General features: G+C 50.9%; 1 protein-coding gene across 1 annotated transcript in view; it reads left to right on the top strand.

Annotated features, from left to right (window-relative positions):
* Positions 1-17349, top strand: part of LOC147659455 (uncharacterized) — a 264915-nt gene that overhangs the window by 243686 nt on the left and 3880 nt on the right. Inside the window, exons 19-20 of the mRNA XM_086951745.1 lie at positions 9060-9104; positions 10734-10787. Of these exons, the coding sequence (XP_086807871.1) occupies positions 9060-9104; positions 10734-10787 (99 nt within the window). The remainder of the gene's footprint in view (positions 1-9059; positions 9105-10733; positions 10788-17349) is intronic.

Genomic DNA, 17349 nt, shown 5'->3' with positions numbered 1-17349 from the left:
CCATCTTTCTTTTGTGGCACCCCAAAATCCATACCTGCCTTGGTCCCTAAAATTACCCCTTAGCACTCCTAAACCCATACCCACCCTGAACCCTAAAATTACCCCACCCCCCCAAAACTCATACCCTCCCTGAACCCTAAAATTACGCCCCTGGCACCGCAAAACCCATACCCACCCTGAACTCTAAAATGACCCCCTAGCACCCCAAAACCCATACCCATACCCACCCTGAACCCTTAAATTACACCTGCCCCCCAAAACTCATACCCGCCCTGAACCCTAAAATATCTCCACCTGGCACCCATAACCTATACCCACCCTGACCCCTAAAATTGTCCCCCTGGCACTCCAAAACCCATACCCACCCTGAACCGTAAAATTGTCCCCCAGGCACCCCAGGCACCCATACCCGCCCTGAACCCTAAAATTTCCCCCCTTGCACCCCAAAACCCGTACCCGCTCTGAACCCTAAAATTACTCCCCTGGTATCCCAAAACCCATAACCACCCTGAACTCTAAAATTATCCCCCTGGCACCCCAATCCCTAACCCACCGTGAACCTTAATATTACTCCCTGGCACCTTAAAACCCACACCCACCCTGAACCCTAAAGTTACCGCCTGGCACCCCAAAAGCTGAACACTACATTCTGATTGTGTATTGCACGGTCTCCCTCAGCTCAGAGGGGGTCTGCTGGTCCGGTTCTGCTCGCCCTTCTCTGGAACTGTTTTGCCTGCCCTGTCCCTCTTCCAAACCCACCAAGCCTGCCTCCATGCACACTGCCTGTACCTACTCTGTCTGGCCTGGTTCTTCCTCCTTTGGACCCGCTGTCTTCACTGGCGGAGTTAGGACGCAGGTCTCATTTCTCCCAAGCTGTTCTCCCTCACCCAGACCCCCCACTCCCCCCTCCATTTGCTCTCTCATCTTCCTTCCTCCCTACTTCTCGGTCTTTCTTTTCCCACTGCTTCTCTCTCTCTTTCTCTCCCCCCCTCTTCGTTGATTCTCACCCCCACCATATCCGTCACCCCAACCCCACCAAGTCTTCCTCTGTCCCCCTCTCTCTTCCTCCTCTTCATGTCGGTGATAGGGAGCCCGGGCCCTCTCTGAAAATGCGAGCTGGAGGTGAAGTTAAGTGTGAAAGTACCGAGGTGTGAACCGGGAGAAGAGGCGGGTAAGGGGTGGGTGGCAGGTAGAGGGTCAAAGGGGGCGCTGGCTCTCAGAGAGGTGAGAAGGGGTGTGGAGCAGCCTGGGGACAAAAACAACACCAGAGCAAGAGGCAGATGCTCCGTGATCTATTTACATTAAATGCACTCTGTAATCTGCTTGCTACACGTTCTTTGCAGTAGGCACATTAACCCTCTGTACTACCTTCACATAAGTCAAAAACACCAACTACACAAAACTCTGATCTTTGGCCAGAAAGAACATTAATCACAGGAGTTATCTTGAAATTATTGTGAGGCCCCGTAATTGCAAGAGGAAAGGCACGTGCAGCAGGTGCTTTTAAAATCATAATTCAGTTGTAAACACGGAGCCCCCAGGAAGCTAGCAGGTACGATGGCACCGGTCGCACCGCCCTAGTGCTGGCCCTATCAGGGGGGGCAAAGAGGGCGCTCCGGGGGGGATAGGGGGGGGGGCAGGCGCCCCTCCTTGCCCCCCCTGCGGACGCCCATGGATTCGAGGCATTGTGATTGGTTCGTGCCTACCCAGGAACTAGCCCACTTCCTGTCATGTCAGATACGCCCCGGGGTTTAGCGGACAGGGACAGCAGATTGATAGAATATCAAGCACGTGTTCCCCACAGACGGATCCTCCGCTCATCCGGCAGCGGTTGGGCCGTCTGGAGAGACCCGCTCCGCAGACTGATCTGACCTCTCAGGAACTTCCGCGCAGGCATGTGGGATTAGTCCGATGGGAAAAATGGGCCTTCCATCTAACATGTTAAATAATCTACATTGATGGGTGATGCCCTTGGGCCTTCAATCCCAGTGAGTCGGGTCCTCTGGGACAGCGCTCCCCGCACTCATCATCCAGTTACGGCAACAAAGAGGATGCCCTGGCTGTTCCACGAGGCTACGGGTTCTGCATGTCTCGACTCTGAGGCCTAGACTGAGGTGTGCTTGGCCTACTGCGGTTAAAAGAAGAGGTTATGAAGAGTTCGAAGGGGGAGAGCCTCCCTGTTCGTCTCTTGACACCCTGATGCATGATGCACAGTTTACCTTTTGGAAGTGCCTGTTGCGTAAGTGTCAGGGACGCACCAGAAACCACCACCTTGGTCTGGCCTTGATTGGAAGTACCTAGATCAGAGATTGGATATACCTAGTTAAGTGGCAGCTACCCGCCTGCCCAGAACCACACGCACGTCTGCAGGTCAGGATCAACAGCATCAGTGCTACTAAGCCAGTAGTGGAAAGAAGGGAGGTCGTAAACATCAGGATTGAGTGAACAGACATAGCTGTATGTGTCCTGCAGGACTGGATCGAGGTACACAAGGAAAGCTGTGTGTGTCCTGCAGGACAAGATCGAGGAGGTACACGGGAAGAGTTGTGTGTGTCTACTACAGGTCAGAATAAATATACAAGGGAAGGCCGGTGTGTGCCATGTAGGCTAGGATCAAAGTATTCATGAAGAGCTTTGTGTATCCAGCAGGTCAGAGTCAAGGTACAAATGAGTAGCTGTGAGTTTGCGTGTGTATCCTGCACGTCAGGGGCCTGTTATGTAGGAAGAGCTGTGTGTGTCCTGCAGGTATGGCTTTAACTGCATTGGAAGAGCCGTTTGAGACCTGCAGGCTAGGATCAAGGTACATATGAAAAGCTGTGTGTCCTGTAGGTCAGAATCAAGGTACGCAGGAAGAGCTGTGTGGGTCCTGGAGGTCTGGATTTAGCTTTTTTTGCAGAACTGAGTGTTGATTCCAACAATGGAATAGCATGGGTGCTGCAGGACACGATTGACATACACTGGCAGAAATATGTGCACACCCCTGTACCCCAAAAGTAGGGTGTCCTGTAAGTCAGGATTGAGGTACACTCCCGAAGAGTGTACGCCCACAAATACCACAATTGCAAGAAGGCCTGCTCGAGATTGATTGTATGATGGGTGTTTGAGCAGTGTTTTTTCAGGCACGGACTGAGATATGTTCAAAGAGGTGAGTGTGGGCCCCAGCACAATCACAGCAGGGTGGGCTTCACCTCACTCAAAAGTTGACTATATCAGGAGGGTCGAGATCCAATAGAAGTACAAAAAATCTACTCCTGAAACCTCGCAGATTCCGGAAGGAAAAAACTTACAAACGCTCCTTTTCAGGAATGGCACCCAGGATCTGGAATGCACTCCCTCCTGAAACCAGGCTTATCTCCTCCACTGCCTTCTTCAAGAAAGAGGTGAAAGCCATCCTTATGGCCAAGTTCACCTGAACTTTATTGCTGTTGGATCAGAGACTTTGCACCGCTTTTGTAACACTGGCTACCTCACTGTCTAACGTCTAATGATATCATATTCTTACTTGATTGCGAGCCTATTATACTACTCACTCACTACCTATTACTATATTGTACACGTTAGTTTGCTGAAACTTGATGTCCCTACCCCTTGTCTCACTGTAACTCTTAGAAAGTGGTATAAGCCAGCCTTATAGCCTAGCTCTCCTGATCTCTATTGTAGTTGGACCAAAGACTCTGCACCGTCTTATATTATTGTTTAATTGACTGTTTATTGTTATTTTATCAGCACATGAAAGCTATGTTGAATATTATACTGTACCCAATATTATGTTTAGTCACCCTCCTGTTCCCCTCACCCCCTGTCTCTGTGAAGCGCTCTGATATCTGCAAAGATCTTGTTTGCGCTATATAAAACTCTGAATAAATAAATAAGGTCACTGGTTCAAGCACCGGACTAGGGGGGGAGCAGACGGTTCAGTGAGCTGCAGTCTTCTGTACGTGCCCCAGTACTGCAGTAGCACTGGCAGGGCGGCCTGCGGGATTGAATGGACATGCTTTGGTACAGCTATGTATGTATAATACAACAGTGGGTTGGCAAAACGGGGCTGCGACCCGGGACTAGGGTGCTTTGGTAGAGATGCAGTATGGGCTGGACAACTGGAGCTTCACCAAGAGATGTTGCAGGTCAGAATTGGGGTGCACTGGTACTGCCAGCGCTGTGTGGGTCTGGATGCTTTCACTGATGGGTTACCAGGTGCCAGCGCTGCTTGTAGTAGCTTCTAGGACTCCATTGTTTAAATTAATGATTTTATTTCCGTGAAACAACCTATCTTGCAGCATTGTACGAATGGCGTTTGTTTTAGGGTGTCCAGAGCTTGCTCAGCTGATTGTCACCACAAACCTACAGTTTATAATGTGATGGTGTTATTGGTGGATAGTATCACTCCTCGTCACTGAGGGCTGGGATACTGAGCCTCAAAACCTCCTACTGCTCAGCCTGGCCTCTGCCACACGCTCATGCACTCCACCTGCACTGTCTGAGAGACCCTCTGCTCTTGTACTCCCTCTGCACTGTCTGAGAGGCCCTCACTCTGCTTATGTACCCTGCCTGCACTGTCTGAGAGGCCCTCTCTCTGCTCATGCACTCCGCCTGCACTGTCTGAGAGGCCCTCTCTCTGCTCATGCACTCCGCCTGCACTGTCTGAGAGGCCCTCTCTCTGCTTATGTACCCCGCCTGCACTGTCTGAGAGGCCCTCTCTCTGCTTATGTACCCCGCCTGCACTGTCTGAGAGGCCCTCTCTCTGCTCATGCACTCCGCATGCACTGTCCGAGAGGCCCTCTCTCTGCTTATGTACCCCGCCTGCACTGTCTGAGAGGCCCTCTCTCTGCTCATGCACTCCGCCTGCACTGTCTGAGAGGCCCTCTCACTGCTCATGCAGTCTCCGCCTGCACTGCCTGAGAGGCCCTCTCTCTGCTTATGTACCCCGCCTGCACTGTCTGAGAGGCCCTCTCTCTGCTTATGTACCCCGCCTGCACTGTCTGAGAGGCCCTCTCTCTGCTTATGTACCCCGCCTGCATTGTCTGAGAGGCCCTCTCTCTGCTTATGTACCCCGCCTGCACTGTCTGAGAGGCCCTCTCTCTGCTTATGTACCCCGCCTGCACTGTCTGAGAGGCCCTCTCTCTGCTCATGCACTCCGCCTGCACTGTCCGAGAGGCCCTCTCTCTGCTTATGTACCCCGCCTGCACTGTCTGAGAGGCCCTCTCTCTGCTCATGCACTCCGCCTGCACTGTCTGAGAGGCCCTCTCACTGCTCATGCAGTCTCCGCCTGCACTGTCTGAGAGGCCCTTTCTCTGCTTATGTACCCCGCCTGCACTGTCTGTGATGCCATCTCTCTGTTTATGTACTCCACCTGCAGTCTGAGAGGCTCTCTCTCCGCTCTTGTACCCCCCCTGCCCTGTCTGTGATGCCATCTCTCTGTTTATGTACTCCACCTGCAGTCTGAGAGGCCCTCTCTCCGCTCTTGTACCCCCCCTGCCCTGCCTGTGATGCCATCTCTCTGTTTATGTACTCCACCTGCAGTCTGAGAGGCTCTCTCTCCGCTCTTGTACCCCCCCTGCCCTGTCTGTGATGCCATCTCTCTGTTTATGTACTCCACCTGCAGTCTGAGAGGCTCTCTCTCCGCTCTTGTACCCCCCTGCCCTGTCTGTGATGCCAGCTCTCTGTTTATGTACTCCACCTGCAGTCTGAGAGGCCCTCTCTCCGCTCTTGTACCCCCCCCCCGCCCTGTCTGTGATGCCATCTCTCTGTTTATGTACTCCACCTGCAGTCTGAGAGGCCCTCTCTACGCTCTTGTACCCCCCTGCCCTGTCTGTGATGCCATCTCTCTGTTTATGTACTCCACCTGCAGTCTGAGAGGCCCTCTCTCCGCTCTTGTACTCCCACTGCCCTGTCTGTGATGCCATCTCTCTGTTTATGTACTCCACCTGCAGTCTGAGAGGCCCTCTCTCCGCTCTTGTACCCCCCCTGCCCTGTCTGTGATGCCATCTCTCTGTTTATGTACTCCACCTGCAGTCTGAGAGGCCCTCTCTCCGCTCTTGTACTCCCACTGCCCTGTCTGTGATGCCATCTCTCTGTTTATGTACTCCACCTGCAGTCTGAGAGGCCCTCTCTCCGCTCTTGTACCCCCCCTGCCCTGTCTGTGATGCCATCTCTCTGTTTATGTACTCCACCTGCAGTCTGAGAGGCTCTCTCTCCGCTCTTGTACCCCCCCTGCCCTGTCTGTGATGCCATCTCTCTGTTTATGTACTCCACCTGCAGTCTGAGAGGCCCTCTCTCCGCTCTTGTACCCCCCCTGCCCTGTCTGTGATGCCATCTCTCTGTTTATGTACTCCACCTGCAGTCTGAGAGGCTCTCTCTCCGCTCTTGTACCCCCCCCCCTGCCCTGTCTGTGATGCCATCTCTCTGTTTATGTACTCCACCTGCAGTCTGAGAGGCCCTCTCTCCGCTCTTGTACCCCCCCCCCCCTGCCCTGTCTGTGATGCCATCTCTCTGTTTATGTACTCCACCTGCAGTCTGAGAGGCCCTCTCTCCGCTCTTGTACCCCCCTGCCCTGTCTGTGATGCCATCTCTCTGTTTATGTACTCCACCTGCAGTCTGAGAGGCCCTCTCTCCGCTCTTGTACCCCCCCTGCCCTGTCTGTGATGCCATCTCTCTGTTTATGTACTCCACCTGCAGTCTGAGAGGCCCTCTCTCCGCTCTTGTACTCCCACTGCCCTGTCTGTGATGCCATCTCTCTGTTTATGTACTCCACCTGCAGTCTGAGAGGCCCTCTCTCCGCTCTTGTACCCCCCCTGCCCTGTCTGTGATGCCATCTCTCTGTTTATGTACTCCACCTGCAGTCTGAGAGGCTTTCTCTCCGCTCTTGTACCCCCCCCCTGCCCTGTCTGTGATGCCATCTCTCTGTTTATGTACTCCACCTGCAGTCTGAGAGGCCCTCTCTCCGCTCTTGTACCCCCCCTGCCCTGTCTGTGATGCCATCTCTCTGTTTATGTACTCCACCTGCAGTCTGAGAGGCCCTCTCTCCGCTCTTGTACCCCCCCCCTGCCCTGTCTGTGATGCCATCTCTCTGTTTATGTACTCCACCTGCAGTCTGAGAGGCCCTCTCTCCGCTCTTGTACCCCCCCTGCCCTGTCTGTGATGCCATCTCTCTGTTTATGTACTCCACCTGCAGTCTGAGAGGCTTTCTCTCCGCTCTTGTACCCCCCCCCTGCCCTGTCTGTGATGCCATCTCTCTGTTTATGTACTCCACCTGCAGTCTGAGAGGCCCTCTCTCCGCTCTTGTACCCCCCCCTGCCCTGTCTGTGATGCCATCTCTCTGTTTATGTACTCCACCTGCAGTCTGAGAGGCCCTCTCTCCGCTCTTGTACCCCCCCTGCCCTGTCTGTGATGCCATCTCTCTGTTTATGTACTCCACCTGCAGTCTGAGAGGCTCTCTCTCCGCTCTTGTACCCCCCCTGCCCTGTCTGTGATGCCATCTCTCTGTTTATGTACTCCACCTGCAGTCTGAGAGGCCCTCTCTCCGCTCTTGTACCCCCCCTGCCCTGTCTGTGATGCCATCTCTCTGTTTATGTACTCCACCTGCAGTCTGAGAGGCCCTCTCTCCGCTCTTGTACCCCCCCTGCCCTGTCTGTGATGCCATCTCTCTGTTTATGTACTCCACCTGCAGTCTGAGAGGCTCTCTCTCCGCTCTTGTACCCCCCCTGCCCTGTCTGTGATGCCATCTCTCTGTTTATGTACTCCACCTGCAGTCTGAGAGGCCCTCTCTCCGCTCTTGTACCCCCCCCCTGCCCTGTCTGTGATGCCATCTCTCTGTTTATGTACTCCACCTGCAGTCTGAGAGGCTTTCTCTCCGCTCTTGTACCCCCCCCTGCCCTGTCTGTGATGCCATCTCTCTGTTTATGTACTCCACCTGCAGTCTGAGAGGCCCTCTCTCCGCTCTTGTACCCCCCCTGCCCTGTCTGTGATGCCATCTCTCTGTTTATGTACTCCACCTGCAGTCTGAGAGGCCCTCTCTCCGCTCTTGTACCCCCCCCCTGCCCTGTCTGTGATGCCATCTCTCTGTTTATGTACTCTACCTGCAGTCTGAGAGGCCCTCTCTCCGCTCTTGTACTCCCACTGCCCTGTCTGTGATGCCATCTCTCTGTTTATGTACTCCACCTGCAGTCTGAGAGGCCCTCTCTCCGCTCTTGTACCCCCCCTGCCCTGTCTGTGATGCCATCTCTCTGTTTATGTACTCCACCTGCAGTCTGAGAGGCCCTCTCTCCGCTCTTGTACCCCCCCCCCTGCCCTGTCTGTGATGCCATCTCTCTGTTTATGTACTCCACCTGCAGTCTGAGAGGCCCTCTCTCCGCTCTTGTACCCCCCCCCTGCCCTGTCTGTGATGCCATCTCTCTGTTTATGTACTCCACCTGCAGTCTGAGAGGCTTTCTCTCCGCTCTTGTACCCCCCCCTGCCCTGTCTGTGATGCCATCTCTCTGTTTATGTACTCCACCTGCAGTCTGAGAGGCCCTCTCTCCGCTCTTGTACTCCCACTGCCCTGTCTGTGATGCCATCTCTCTGTTTATGTACTCCACCTGCAGTCTGAGAGGCCCTCTCTCCGCTCTTGTACCCCCCCTGCCCTGTCTGTGATGCCATCTCTCTGTTTATGTACTCCACCTGCAGTCTGAGAGGCCCTCTCTCCGCTCTTGTACCCCCCCTGCCCTGTCTGTGATGCCATCTCTCTGTTTATGTACTCCACCTGCAGTCTGAGAGGCTCTCTCTCCGCTCTTGTACCCCCCCTGCCCTGTCTGTGATGCCATCTCTCTGTTTATGTACTCCACCTGCAGTCTGAGAGGCCCTCTCTCCGCTCTTGTACCCCCCCCCCTGCCCTGTCTGTGATGCCATCTCTCTGTTTATGTACTCCACCTGCAGTCTGAGAGGCCCTCTCTCCGCTCTTGTACCCCCCCCCCCCCCCTGCCCTGTCTGTGATGCCATCTCTCTGTTTATGTACTCCACCTGCAGTCTGAGAGGCCCTCTCTCTGCTCATGTACTCACCGGTCTGTGTGTTCCTTTCTTCCAAGGGTCTTATTGGATCCCCCGGGGCCGTCGGACATCCTGGAGAGTGGGTAAGAAATGTTATCTCATCTTCTACCTTATTTTATGTTTAAAATTGCAACGAAAGTTTAGGGCGGGGGGAGGTGGGGGAGGAATACCCACCTACAGTCCGTGTTCTAGAATGTTCTTTTGTTTGATGTTGGATGGCTTGGGCTCGAGGCTTCTTGTGACATCACACCCTTGAAGGTTCCATTGCCGTGCAGTGGGAACCTCGTCCGAGACACTTTGTGAAGCTGTTTGAGGGCGCACATTACAGGGCACAGGCAGCCCACCATCTCCCTGGTGGTCTCATTGACATCGGTGGCGTCTCGAAATGCCAAGACGTCGGAAATCGATCAGACAGTGCCACATACACATCTGGGCTCTTCCTGGAGGTAAAGCCTGGGGCAGAGGGAGCCAGACGTGGGGAGCAGACATGGAGGCATTTATTGCCATTTTTAGGCACTTATATCAATTGGGCTCATTTAGGAAGCTAAAGCGTCGTCACCGGGTCTACTTCCCCTTCCCCTCCTTAAATTGCTTCCTTTCAGCTGGGACTTTCTTTTACTAAATGCGGCATGAAGTGGGTGTCTCGTCGTCTCGGCGACCTGACCGCGGCAGTCATCCACTCATTGGCCGCCATATTCTCAGAGCTCGAGCTGGAGTTACTTTATGTATGAAGTCTCCCCCTGCGTATCACCTTATGTCAGTGAGATGTGTGGATGGCCTGTCGGACCGGCTGGGGCTCACTCTCTAGGAGTTTTGCTGAAAATGTGTTTAGATCGTTTGCTGAGTGGGTTAATCACTGGCTGCTGCAATGAATGATCCCTGTGTCACTCGGCAGGAATCGTGTGGATTCCACCGTTTTTACCATTCCAAAGAACGTATAATAAGTACCATAACATACAGGACGCTGTCATGTAATGCACGATGAACTGCAGGGCTGCGGTGACCATAATCCAAAACCAGGTGTTTACATATGGTGGCATGCGAGACGCATGATAACAGCCGTCCGCTGCAGAAGCACCGAGGCCGCGGACATTAAATCATTCCCCGTGTTAAGAATTTAAAAGGGACTGGAGGGGCGGTGGTACCAGTAAGGGTGTGCTCTCTGGAAAGGGTCAAAAAGCTTGAAGCAGTCGGTCTGGGGCAGAGTTAAGAAGATGTTATGTGATGTTAAAACTTCTTATAGAGCGCACGTACGCCGATTGATTTCTTGGCGCTGTAAGATCTCCGCTACAGGACGTGGGTTAACATGGCTCTGGCATGTGGAGGGTCCAACATGGGTGATGGATTGTCTGCTCTTGCCAAGGACAAAGGAGTGTTGTGCCCGTTACGGGTCGTCCTGCGTGGTCATTAGAAGTGGATTTGGCTGAAAGAATGTGGCAGAGTGAATCTGGTGCACAATATTGTCTGGCTTGAACAGACTGTACACCCTGCTGTAGGTCTCCGAGACACTGGGCTGACTGGCCATGCTTGAATACCGCCATTAGGTTATCATAAGCCACTGTGGCTTTATTGAGGGCGAAGGGTCGCCCCAGCTCAGCGCAAGCTGCTTCAAAGGCTATGGCAGCCTTAGCTAGGGATCCCCTACTTTACAAGCAGTGGACCACCCCAGGGCATGTCTGACACACACTCATTGGTTCTCTCTTTGTTTATAGGGGAGAGCAGGCCTGCACGGAGAGAAGGGGGACCTCGGACCCAAAGGCAACAAGGTACATTGGTAATTCTGTTCTTGAGGTGGGTGGGGAAGGCCAGTGGTGTGTTTTAGTTTAGTAAAAATGCGGTAACATGACTGAGGTGTCAATGTGAATCTGAGCATAGTCAAGTCCACAAGTATGCCTGACAGTGAAAGGCAGCAGGGCTTTATGTGGGCTGAAAAAAGTGAAGGGGTCTTTAAAAGGGACATCACCTGTCTAATGAGGGCACTGCTTAAAGACGTAAACTTATTTTTCTCTGATGCCCATGGTATTCATTTTTGAACCTTCTGTTATTGCAACTAGATAGAAAACACAACAACTAACATATTCCTAAAACTATACAGGACAATTGGATTTGTCAATGCTCGTTAGCTTTTTAAGATAAATGAGTTAAAACATTTTGTTGTAAATAATATTGGGAATATTTCAATTCTGAAATTGTGACCCTGTGAATTAAACACTACTGAAGCCTGTGGAAGGGGTAGTAGTGGTCTTTTGAGTGCCTAAATCACTCCTGTTATTTCCAATCTGTTAGGCATGCACCTCATCCCTTTCCTCTTCAGCACCCTCTTTTCACTTTCTCCTGATTGCACTTCTTCACAGCATCTTCACTTCACCACCCACTCACCTGTAAGCACTGCATTTTCTTTTACTTTTGCCTTGTCGATATTCTGGAGAACTGTGTACCTCTTTCGCTCACATTTGCACTTATTGAACTGTAAATTGATATAGTGACCACTGCACTATGCACTCTGCAAAGAGACCAAGGATTGGAGGACCATGTATTCGGAACAACTTTTTGATCCACTAATCGGCATTGTGAGAAACTCACTCTCCCTTTGCCTCAATTACAGAGTTCTCAATCTTGACATATTATAAACACCTGGAGGAGACTCAGTTCAACATATGCAACATACAAGAGGCAGGGTCGGCTTAAAGGTGGTGCGACCGGTGCAGCAGCACCTGGTGCTGACCTTGTTGGGGGAGGGGGCTGTTTAGAAATAACTTACGCCCGTTCTGGTTGCTGCTGACACAGGGGTTATTGGAGGGGGACAGGACTTCCCTATTCAGCCTGCTTTGCGGCTCTTGCCTCCACCGTCATCCGGCGACGCCAGGAGGCTCCTTAAAATCCGCACATGGCGTCCGCAGCGCAGGACACCGGGTCTGGTTGCTGCTGACCCTGTGGATATCGGAGGGGGACAGTACTTCCCTATCCAGCCTGCTTTGTGGCTCCTTGCCGCCACCGTCATCCGGCCGCATCAGGAGGTGCCTTAAAACCAGCGCAGGGCTACCGCAGCTCTGCACGCCCGTTCTGGTTGCTGCTGACACTGGGGATCACAGAGGGGGACAGGACTTCCCTATCCTGCCTGCTTTGCGACTCCTTGCCGCCACTGTCATCTGGCCGCGCCAGGAGGCGCATTGAAACCCGTTCAGGGCTCCCACAGCGTGGTACACCCGTTCTGGTTGCTGCTGACGCTAGGGATATCGGAGAGGGACAGCACTTCCCTATCCATCCTGCTTTGCAGCTCCTTGTCGCCACCATCATCCGGCCGCGCCAGGAGGCGCCTTAAAACCCATGCAGGGCTCCCGCAGCACGGGACGCGTACCGGCCGCACCCGGTCGAAGCCCGGTCCAAGGACGGGCCCGCTCTTGCCCGTCATTGCCAGGAAGAGGCAGGGCAGGGTCACCCCCTGACTCTCTTGGTTTAATCATTGTATCCCTGGATCGGTAATTCCAAAAATTACTTTTTTGCATTGACCTATATGAAATCAATTAGTCCAACCATAGCAGGGATTAAAGTGGTCTATTTGGTAGGAGCCAGGCAGGGGAACCAGGAAAGTGCATACTTTCGATCCACTGGAACACATTTGATAGCCATTGTGTATTGTCCGAGCCTGGGAAGTATCTGAGACATTTTTTGACAATATTATCCTGATTATTGGGCAATCAACTTTTAATCATTTCCCTTGTTATCGCTAACTGTGCTCTGACCGTATTGTGGCTCCTCACTCTTGTTTTCATAGCTTTTATCTGTTCAAATTACACTTAGGTGTTTCTAGCCTGATTCTAGTGGGGTGATTGCATCCCGGTACAGCCAGGGTCTAACAATGGGAAAGCGCACCTGCACAGCCAAACAACTACCACGCCCCCAAGTTACCATTTCTTCCCTAATGCCACCAACCTCAATTGATAGGATGCTACAGAGGGCTATAGGCATTGTAACTACCAAAATAGAGCTGACCGAGAGGCACTTGTCATTAACCCCAGATATTTTTTGCCCGATATCTGAGGTATCCACTTCTTAAGTTATGACCCCTGTGTCTACATCTAGGGCAATTAAGTCCCTTCCATCCCACACGCCCAGAAGTTCCACCTAAGCCTGTAACTTGCAAGGGCGGAACGGTCACTAGCATGCCAAAGAATGGGAAACGCAAACAAGCAAGTGGGGCAGGAGCCAAAAGAAAGAAAACCATTGTGGGGCCAACAACTAGTGTCGAGGATGTAGTTAATTCAGAGGGAGTAGTAGGACACATCACCAACACTCGAACAGACACGGACGGTCCTTCTTGGGTGTGGAATCTGTTAGCAGGCCTACAGGGCAAAGGGAGATCCATCGTGAAGGAAGGCCTTGCTCCCCTTCTAGATCGCATAGATAAAGTGGTAACAATGGGGGACAACAGGCAAACACTAGTGTAAACAGCACTCAAGCTTTAGTGAGGGGGAAAGATTTTAGTTGTGAGACGGATAGCATAAGTCTGACTTTCTCAGACAGGCCTGGTGCGCTAAGGGATGTAGACCCCATTAGATTACCGGGTTCCAGTTTGTTAGATGGCCATAGTAATCAGATAGGTGAATCCATTCTGACCCCTATAGAAAGACTCGGTATCCAGCAGGCCCAAGACCACAGTATTGTCATTGGCCCCAGGAGCTCTATCTATGAGGATGGGAATAACAACCCAGCATTTCACAGGAGGTGTTTAAACAAAAACAGCCCCACTCAAACAGGGTCTAGGGAAAGCTGAGAAGGGTTGGGTGTTGAGGAGGGAACACCGAGAAGGCCTGAAGTAGCGATTCTGCCTACTATAAATTTACCCCCAGCTTCACTTCTGTATGTTATTAGATTGACAGAAGTAGCAAAAATTAAAAAGCAAAAATAAAAAATGACCAGAGGGAAACACAACTGGACCTCAGGAACAAATGCCTCTTCTGGTTGGCAAAGTACAGGCAGCTCCCTTACGATAGGGCAGGGGAGATCCTAATGGATCTCAGAGTTGGCTGGGTGTAAAAGAGACAAAAAACAATGCAAGGGGATTGTGTAGTTATTAATTTTAGAAATCCCCTGATCGTTCACAGCATAGTAAGCCAGAAACCTTGCCCTCAGGAACCACTCACAGGGATTAGGGTCTATCCATTGGACTATTTTTACTCCCACTGTCATATTTAACCTAGAGTCCATAATACAACCGATTTAGGTAGGTGGCCACTGGAATATCAAAAAGTGGGCCGACTCCCCTAGACCCTTGCTATTCAATATACCAGTAACAAATAGATTCAGGGCTCTAGCAGCGGTGGATTGACACGCAATGACAGGGAGGCCAGCCCATGGACTCAGATTCTCGGGATCTGGAAGGGAACTAGTGGAGTATAGCAGATGCAAGTTGAGCCAGACCACTCACTACAGGGTTGGGGCAGATCTAAAGGACCTTCAAACAGTAACACAACAGATGGCCACTGATGTAAAGGGATATGGGTAGAGTCACTTGGAATACCAGCTGCCCCAGTCCCTGCCCCCCAAGCAATAGTTTATTTAGGGAAGGTGTTTCCATTGAATTAACAGTTGTTTTACCCTCGGCCGAGCTGGAGGATATTCAATCTCCCAATATTTATACTCTTGATGCCACTTGACAAGTGTAATCTAGGCAACAAGCTAAGGTTTCTATCCTGGAACATTGCCGGTCTAAAAAGCAAACTGCCCTGCCCCGATTGGGGGCTTTTTTTGGACCACTATGAAGTGTGCATGTTTCAGGAAACTTGGGCAAGGGGAGACATTGCAAGGGCAGGGTTTGAAACATTCAATGTACCCGCGATTTCGGGGGGAAGAGGCAGACCATCTGGGGGCTTATGCATTTGGGTTGCCACGCTTCTGGGCTATACAGTGGAACAGTTGAATCCCCTGTCTAACGACATCCAGTGTGCCCCACTTACTTTCCCAAATTGAAAATAGCTTTTATCAATTTGTATCCTCGACCCGTAAGCTTCAGCCACAAATCCCTGTCCTTTGACCAATTGAACACCTTCATCGCTACAGTCCCCACAAATAAAAGTAATAAATAAATAAATAACTTACTTATGGGTCTAAAAGCACCTGCTACAGAGTTCCATGTGAGTAAAGCAGTTTTTAGGCAGCAATAAAAATGTCAAGATAACTCTGGTAATGAATGTTCCTGATGGAGAAGGATGGTGTTTAGTGGCAGTTTTGACTTGTCATAAACTAGCTCACACGGTTAATATGGCTGCTGCAAAAAACATATACCATGCCGATTACAGTACTGTATTTTGTGTGAATATCTCAGTGGGTTACTGCTATTGTCACAGAGATCCTTTTTTGCAGTTCAGAAGTTACAGTCCTTTTTAAAAAAAATCTTTTTATTGAAAAACAGGACTTGACAATCAGCAGGAATGCATACAATAGCAGTGATGATACAACGATAACACAAGGCAGGCATATGTTAAGAAGCACATAATCATGCAGTACAGTAATCACAGTTCCTCTGCTCGCGGCCCCAGTGCTCTCATGTTGTCAAGTTACAGTCCTAATATAGCACAGTGACCTATGAACTGTCATCAAAGAGCTACATATAAACTGCATGGTATAGGTTAGAACTTCGTTTCACCCAAGTCTTTCATTATCCTAATGTTATAAAGAGGTTTCGTTTGGGTAGGAATACATTCTTATTAGTAATGCCAACGCCAACAACTGTGGTATCCTGAGTTTGGGCTTCTCCAGATCAAACACTCTTAAAAAATGGCTACCAGTATGGATGACATGTGAATACTACACCTTGTAATCCCTTTTGTCTTATGTTGCATTTCCTGTAGACTGATTTACACACGTATGATTCATTGCCTTTTATAATGTGTGTGTGATGTTAAGTGCACTGACATCCTACACTGGTGTGAGTAGCCCTAAAAAACAAAATGCGTGTAAGGGAGGGGTTATGGAGAAAGGAGGGGCACTGTTGGGGGGGGTGGTAATGAGGGAATACGTGGAGAAGATGGTCATTGGAGGGGCACTAAAAAGATTGTCGCACCTGGCACCATTAGCACTAAAGCTGGCCCTGACAACAGTAATATGCTAAATGGAAAAAAATACAAAAAACAACATCCTGGAATTAGCTAACACTCTTAGGGAGTGCAAAACCAAGTAAAACATGTGAAATATAAACAGGAACTAAATTGCTGACATTGATTACCTTAATGTTCTTCATATTAATTGTTCAGAAATAGATCAGTGTTTTTGCCTGTAAAGCTAAGGACATAAATATAGGCCCAATAGGAACCAGTTTCAAAGTCTGTTTTAAACTACTACCGGATCTGAGACCCGGATTATTATTTTATTATTTATTATTTATTTTATTTTGAGTATTTGTAAAGCGCGGCTGATACCTTGCAGGCTTCCTGGCGCTGGAGAATACTCTGCTGACGGATAACCGGAATAACTGTCGGACGGGCATTAATTTAGGGGAAAAGCCAGGTCTTGATGCGTTTCCTAAATGGGAGAAGTTGTGAGATCTGGCGTATGTCAATGGGCAGGCTGTTCCATAACTTGGCCGCTGCAACCCTGAAGGATCTGCCCCCGGTTCTGGCTTTATTAAATCTAGGCACCTTTACCAGACAGGCCGAAGATGAGCGTAAGTCTCTGGTGGGAGTGTACCACAGAAACAAGGCTTGCAGAGGTTTGGGCCCGAGTCCATGCAGAGCCTTAAAGACAATGCAGAGGGACTTGAATGCCACACGCTGTTTTAAGGGTAGCCAATGTAGCTCGGCCAGAGCTGCTGTGGCCGAAGACCTCCTCATCCAGCCAAGAGCCAGCTTGGCGGCGGCAGATTGAATTCGTTGTAGTCGGTCCATCAGCGTGACTGGAGACTCAAGGAGCAGGGCGTTACAATAGTCGAGGCGACTAAGTATCGTACACCTGACTATCGACGCCCGGGCTTGTGCAGGGAGAAGTGGCATGATTTTACGCAGGGAGCGTAGCAGGGCTGTGCAGATCCCCACTGTTTTTGCTACCTGGCTTTCCATACTCAGCTTGTTGTCGAGCATGGCTCCCAGGTTGCGGACCGAGGATACTGGCAGAGGTTTGTCTCCAGTCTCTGGAGGCCAGAATTCACTCGGAAACTGGCGGGGTATGTTGGTGCCAGCACAAAACAGAACCTCTGTTTTAGAGGAATTAAATTGGAGGGAGTTTCTGTGTAGCCACCCAGCCGTCTCTCTTAAGCAGTCGTGGAAGGTGGAAAAAGGAATGGAATCTTCTCCTTCCCAAGAGAGAGTGAGCTGCGTGTCATCAGCGTAATTT

This window comes from Lissotriton vulgaris, unplaced genomic scaffold (genome assembly GCF_964263255.1).
Source record: "Lissotriton vulgaris unplaced genomic scaffold, aLisVul1.2 SCAFFOLD_1074, whole genome shotgun sequence".
NCBI classification, from domain to species: Eukaryota; Metazoa; Chordata; class Amphibia; order Caudata; family Salamandridae; genus Lissotriton; species Lissotriton vulgaris.
Note: the sequence above shows the minus strand (reverse complement) of the source record. Positions and strands in the feature narration are given on the sequence as shown.